This window comes from Lygodium microphyllum, unplaced genomic scaffold (assembly GCF_053477565.2).
Source record: "Lygodium microphyllum isolate KBCC unplaced genomic scaffold, Lygodium_microphyllum_v1.1.10 scaffold_37, whole genome shotgun sequence".
Classification (NCBI taxonomy): Eukaryota; Viridiplantae; Streptophyta; class Polypodiopsida; order Schizaeales; family Lygodiaceae; genus Lygodium; species Lygodium microphyllum.
The window spans coordinates 1,576,279-1,583,606 of NW_028229520.1; the positions used below are offsets into that span (position 1 = coordinate 1,576,279).

At 40.5% G+C, this 7,328-nt stretch overlaps 1 protein-coding gene across 1 annotated transcript; it reads left to right on the forward strand.

Annotated features, from left to right (window-relative positions):
* The first annotated feature begins 1,026 nt into the window (after positions 1-1,026).
* LOC148009151 (G-type lectin S-receptor-like serine/threonine-protein kinase At5g35370) lies at positions 1,027-4,312 on the forward strand. Its single transcript, XM_087673774.1, has one exon. It carries the CDS (start codon positions 1,355-1,357, stop codon positions 3,740-3,742), a length of 2,388 nt encoding a protein of 795 aa, XP_087529900.1. The 5' UTR covers positions 1,027-1,354; the 3' UTR covers positions 3,743-4,312.
* Positions 4,313-7,328: the final 3,016 nt, after the last annotated feature.

Below are 7,328 nucleotides of genomic sequence, written 5' to 3' on the forward strand. Positions count from 1 at the left end.
AATCTAGAAATGCAAGTTAAAGTTTCTATTTCTAGTGCCAAAAACAACTTCCATTGAATGTCTTTTGATAACATCCAGTAAATTCAATTTTAAAAGTAAAATGAATTGTAAGAAATTTCAGAAAACCTTCAAAGTCAAGAGAATAAGGTTTAAAACCTTAAACTTAACAAACTTTTCAATTGTAAAAATGAACAATATACGTTCATATTTTTCTTTAGAACTTTGAGTTAAAGGTTTATTTCCTACCAAAATGTTTTTTGTATTCTTTGCCTTTAGTGTGTGCCTCTTCATTTTTGGTCTCATCCTGAATTCATACTTTTACACCCATTAGTGTTAGAGTAACAAATAAGGCATTTGTGGGTGTTGTGTGTGGGAAGCCAGGTTCGATTCCTAGTGACAAACTAACATATGAGCCTCGCCATGCCTGAGTTCATTTACTTGGCCTAGAGGGGCTCTCCCAAGAAAAGGCTACAGCCACATAGAAGTTTACACTTATGTGGACCTTGCATGTACAACACACAGATGCTCGATAGAATAGAATAAAGAAGGGAGTAAATGCTTAAAAATGCATTTCCAAAGAGAGAGATATATGATATTGTGTGTGTGTGTTGTAACTTACTCAAACTTGTTAGAGTCTATCTAATACTATGTTTTGTGATACTTTTGCACTTTTTGGAGTCCCACAAATTTAGGAGTACAAGGCAAGCATCTCAACCACACTTGCATTAGCTCTACTACATTGAACATATACCTAGGTCAATTGATCTAGGCGTGTCCTGACTCTATGGTCTACCCATGCAGGGCATTGTAAGGGTATTACAAATAAACTGCGAGACATGGCATCACATTAATTTCTTCATTAATTTGAAGAAGTAATAATGTTGGGTCTTTTTCCTGAATAGAAAGGTTTGCTTGAACAAGGCTCTTTGATTTCTTCAAAGACCTTAGACTAGTCACTACTATATAGTATAGTGAATTGCTGTCAGGCGATTGCTACTTGTTGATTGATGATTGGATCGGTGATCAGTGACTGCCCAACAAATTGAGTGCTGTTTCCAAGACTGTGATCGTCACGGGTCTGCAAATTTTGTAAAGGTGTAAGGCTCCACCAGATCGGCGGTTCTTTTTCTTTGACAGAAACCCACAGTCAAAGGAGGAAGAACAGGAAGAAGAAGAAGAAGAAGAAGACGAGGAGGAGGAGGAGGTGGAGGGGGCCCAATTTCCCACAATTTGACCAGGTATTCATCACAGTATCAGTGCTGCTTTCTGATATTTCGATGATCACCGTCTCTGCTCCTACAACCAGTTACCCTCCCCCTCCCCTTCCCCCTTTCCTCTGTAGCTTTTTGTCAATATGTGGCTTCCATTCAGTTTGTTGCATCTCCACATCTTGGCCTTCCTCCTCTTCTGTTTATCTGCTCGGTGTAGTGGCTACGACTCCACCATTGGCCTGGGTACTGCCTTCACTGCCCAATCCTCCAATGGGTCTCAACCCTTAGTTGTGCTCCAATCCCCATCTGGAGGATACATAGTCTCCTTGGACTGTGGCAATGCAACCCTTACAGTCAGCAACGAAATGGCTATGCAAGGCGCAACGCTGGTATGGGTGGCTAATTACTCAAACCGCACGAACCACACCCTGGGCGCAGAGAACATCAGTTGTACTCTGAAGCTTGGGGATGATGGGGACTTGCAGCTCCTCGTGACTAGTACAAAAGACCCGAACACTTCTCAGGTAGTTGTCTGGAGTACTCGTACAAAAGGAAAAGGTGTCCAGAGCTTGCAGATCCAGGATTCAGGCAATTTGGCACTCATCAACTCTACCAATGGCACAATATGGCAGACCTTTGATCACCCTACTAATGTTCTTCTAGAGAGCCAACAATTCAAACAAGGGATGTCTCTCATGGCTGCTGATGCTTCAGGATACCACTCAGGAGGATCCTATACCATGGTGCTTGAAGGTGGAGACCTGCGGCTTTATGCCATTTTAGATCCATCTGGAAAGAAGGCACTCTATTGGAGCCTAAAGAGCAGCATAGGCAATCAGATCCATGCAAACCTTAGCACTGTTCAGTATGCATCCCTTTACCAAGGAGGCCTTGGTCTTTTTGCAGCGGATTCTTCTCTTGTGCTTTCCACTACAACACAAAGGGTTCAAGCCTCTTATCCGCAGCAGCTGCTTGGCATCCTGACTGCAGATGGTAACTTTGCTGTCCAGCAGTTATATCAAGGTGTGTTCTGGATTGAAAATTATGCTGCATTGCAGACAGATTGTGAGAATCCAATGGCTTGTGGCACATATGGGATATGCAAGGCCAACAGCTCGCAGAATGCCAATGTGAATTGCACATGCCCTTCCTCCTTTTATGTTAATTCGTCTTATCCTGGCCATTATAGCTGCTTGCCTTCTCAAAGCTCTCATCAATGTGGGCATGATGTGGAACTTGTGCAGCTGTCTGGAACAGGTTTCACTTATTTCTCTAATCAATTTGCGAACTCTTCTAGCCTGCCCTTGGACCGCTGCAAACAAGATTGCATGCAGAACTGCTCGTGCCTTGCTGTTTTTTCTGATTTAAGCCTACCAAACTCATGCTATCTCATTTTCAATGATGTGCTAACCATCATGGAGACCTCAAACTTCAATCAGGTTGCATATTTGAAAGTTCTTTCCACTCCTAAAGACAAAACCACTGCACCTGTCTCATTTGTATCAGAGGCATCCACCCATGGGATCAACAAAATGGTCTTAGGAATATTAGTCGGTCTAGGCACTGCGTTTGTGGTCACCACAATAACATTGCTGGTATTTTGGGCCAAGCAAAGAACAGTAAACAGGAGTGAGAAAGCCTTTCTAAGAAGTTTACCAGGGCTGCCACCAAGGTTTTCCTACCATGATTTGCAGAAGGCTACCAATGGTTTTGCACAAGAAATAGGAAGGGGAGGATTTGGTTGTGTTTATGCAGGTATCATTAATGGAGACACTGAAGTAGCTGTAAAGCAGCTGGAAGGCACAGGACAAGGACACAAGCAGTTCGAGGCAGAGGTAGCAGCCATTGGCAGGATTGACCATTTAAATTTAGTTCGCCTTCAGGGATTTTGTATGGAAGGCAAGCATCGCCTGCTGGTATATCAGTACATGGAAGGTGGGTCTCTGGACAAGTACATATCAGGAGAATCTGGAATTATGCTTAATTGGCCAGAACGCTATGAGATCGCCGTGGGCATTGCGAGGGGTTTAGCATACCTCCATGAAGGGACTGATAGGAGAATAGTACACTGTGACTTAAAACCAGCTAACGTCCTTCTGGATTCCAAGAAGAGGGCTAAGATCTCTGACTTGGGTCTTTGTAAGATCATGTGCAAGGACCTACAGAGCCATCTAATTACCACAATGAGAGGTACCAGGGGTTATCTGGCACCTGAGTGGCTGTTGAACCTGCCTATAAATGAGAAAAGTGATGTGTATAGCTATGGAGTGTTGGTGTTTGAGCTTCTAACTGGCAAGAGCATTGACAGCATGGATTCAAGTGTGGATTTACAGGAATGGATCAGTGCTTTAGATAGGAGTGATTATAGGAAAGAAGTGTTGGATAAAAGGCTGGCTGATACTGCTCCAGAGCAAGAGCTATTTAGGCTTGTGCAAATAGTAATTCGATCCACTCAAGAGATCCCTTCTTTGAGGCCTAAAATGAGCTCTGTGGTCAAATTGCTTGAAGGTATGGATGAGGATACCCTTTAGTGGTGCAGAGACTTTTGTGTAATTACTGAACATGACTGCACTCCAGATCAGGATGAAGAATGCATGGCTCAATTGAGCTCACAGTTTTGAGTTTTAACTAACCTAGAGTAGTCCTATCAGAAGGAATATAGATGCTAAAGCCTTTCTCATTCCCCTTGCAGAAGGTGGTGTGTTATTCTCTTAGTTTCCCCTGTGACAAGTTAATTCCACTTGTGAACTTTTTACTTGGCTGTAAAGCTTCCTGAGATTTAAAACTGGTTGAGTGTGCAATACGTAAGTGCATGGATGCACACGCGTGTGTGCATGCATGCACACAGAGATCATATGTATGTACTAACCAAACCTAACAACTAATTGGATTTCCTCCCAAGGGTCATGGCCATACACTCCTCTGGCCATTGACACAAGAAGGTACTTGTCCTACTTCACCATGACTCTTGATTCAAACACTGAAATGCTCAGATCATTGATGTGAGATGGTTCACCTTGTGCTTAAGAGCTATTGAATACAACCTATGGCCTCAATCGTATGATTAATCATGATGTAGAAATAATATCTACTCTACAAGGGGATATTATTTCTACAAGAAAACAAAAGAAAACATTGCAAAAACGTCCTACAATCGTATCTCTTCATATAGGTTTGAAGCACACTTTTGAAATGCCTTGTATGGAAGAATCTATGTGTGTGTGTGTGTGTGTGTGTGTGTGTGTGTGTGTGTGTGTGTGTGTGTGTTCATAGATTTGTTTGTGCAACTTAGTTTGTGGACATATAGAGTGCACAAACAAATGCTGCACAAATTGGACTAGTTGCCAATTGGGCAGCCACACAAGTGTCTAGGCTATGGAAGAAAGGGCAATGGTGGTTTGCTTATTATTACTTTATGAAAGAGAGATGCAAAATATGAGCATATGTAAGTGCTAATAAAATGTTCCCCATTAGAACCTACACATCTTTTCAAAGTAAGCTCCTCTACACACCTAATCTAGGGTACTCATATATGATGTGTTCGATCTATCTAGTTTGTGGACTTATCATGGTACTAAATGTCAGATGAAATGCATTGCTTTGTATGGCCATGAAAATCCTCACAAATATTAGTAGTCGAGCTCTTAGAGTCACACCTCACGTAAATCCTAACTACCACTTTTGGGCTACTATCAAATGCAACACCTTTGAGTAGTGGATCGTTGCTCTCTATGAGTACATGAGGCTCAATTTAACTAATCTCCTCTAGCTCCATGTAGATGTCTCTAAATTGTTGAGATGACAAGCTCAACACATGCATACATTGATGATGGACCGCCTGGTTAGATGGGTCCACACGTCTACACTTAGCACGTCGGTGGTCGTTATGACTCTCACATGGCCACTGACTCATTACTTATTATATTCAAGTTATTACACCTATTTACAGCTGGCATAGTTATAGCGCCAGTCGACTAGTGTAGTCGGTTATGCATTGTTTGACTTAGTAAGGCCACTTTCCTTTATGTTGTATCTTATCTATACTTTGTGTACATTATAAAGTGTGTGAAAGAATAAGAAGAAACCAATAAGAAAACGTTTTGGCATCCATCTCTCTTCTTGTCTCTTGAGTAAGCTTCTCCTTGTGTATTCTGTGTGTGTTCAGCGCAGCATCTTGAGCAAGTCCCCCCACCACGCGATTCTTGACATAAATATAGTGTCCTGCACATTTTTAATTATGGACAATTGAGGACACTTTTAACTATGGACCTTGTTAACTTAAGATTATTAGTTTGGATCATGCTAGGCATTGGTTCTATTCATGGTGCTTTCTTAAGGTGAGTTGTATATAATGTCAAGGCTTCATGAAGAGGCTTACATAGAGGTAAAAGAGAATATAGAGATAGAGATAGAGGTAAGGAAGGGAAAGAAGAGGAAGAGAGGTATAGGTTAAAGCAAAAAAAAAAAGTACAATAAGTTACATTTTTAAAGCTCTAATGGATCGTATGTATTAAATCAAACTAGATGGATCATACTATATGGATATATGTTAATGGATCTGAATGGATGGATCCATTTGCGGATGAAATGCAATTATGACTTAATCCCACAAGAAAAGATGTAGGTGCTTTGTATATATTAAACAGCTCACAAAATTTCATACCAAAGAACAAAGCACATATACAAAAAGAAGAATCTCTTGTAGCTTTTATAACCAGAGAATATAACATCACAAATTTTATCGCCAACTTAATCTAATACATGGTGTTTTCTTTCAAGAATGATGGTGTAGTGCACGCTATCCTAAAAATGCAACTTATTCACTCTAATGTTTGTGGTTCCATGAGGGCACATGCACTTGGGAATCATCTTTATTTTGTCACCTTTATTGATGACTACTCTCAATATACATGGGGGTATGGGCTAAAAGCAAAATTTGATGTGTTTATGCTTTTTAAATATCTTGTTGCAAAGCTTAAGGCTAAAGCTAGCTTGAAAGTACAAACACTTCGCACAAAAAGAGGGGGGGGAGTACATATTTCATGCTTTTGAGACATATTTGCTTGACAATGATATTATACATCAAGCCACTATTAGAATGATACTTCAACAAAATGGTGTTATTGAAAGAAAAAATCTAACACTTATGGAGATGACTCATTGTATGTTGAAAAGCAAGAGACTACCTCATAAGTTTTGGCTAGAAGGCCTTCAATGCGTGAATCATGTTGTAAATCATGCACCCACTAAGACACTAAAGACAATTATACTATTCGAAGCTTGGCAGGACAATAAACCCAAAGTTGATTGCTTTCAAGTGTTTGGATGCATAGCCTATGCACATGTTTCCAAGAAGCTTCATGGAAAGCTTGATAACAAGGCTGTAAAATGCATATTTATTGGCTACAATTCTAAAAGAAAGGGCTATTGCTTGTATGATCCACTCATGAATGAAGTTTTTGTCAATAGGAATGTCATATTTGCTAAAAATGTTCCATTTTCACATGATCAATTTCAAATGCCAACCACCCATGACATTGATAATGTCATTGAGGGTCTTTTGCCACTTTCTTTGGAGCCTGTGCCTATTGTAAATGGTTAGACGGACATCATACACATAACTATTATTGCACCACATGCTCGTGAACAACAGGGTTATGATGATGGTTTGCCTCACGTAGTGGAAGATGTTGTACAGTTAAAATGGTTGTTGTAAATGCAACCAAAACATGCCCTAGATCATTGTTACGCACTACACTCTCTAGGAGAGTAGGATGGATGCTCCCTTACCTCATTGCACTAGCAGGATTGCTAGCAATGCAACACGTGATGTAGGAGGACCCATTTGGTTAATTTTATGGATGTAGATGATTATGATGAGCATGTGTTTATGAGTTCGCTGCTAGATTGTGATGAACATACTAGATGAAGCTTAGCAATATGTACATTGGATGCAAGCCATGCAGGAAGAGTTAGACTCTATTGCCACTCACTCTACATGGAATCTTGTGGATTTACCACCTAGTAAGAAGGCCATTGGCACTAAATGGATTTTTTAACTCAAATACAAGGCTGATAGCACTATTGATAGGTACAAAGCACAGTTGGTAGCAAAAG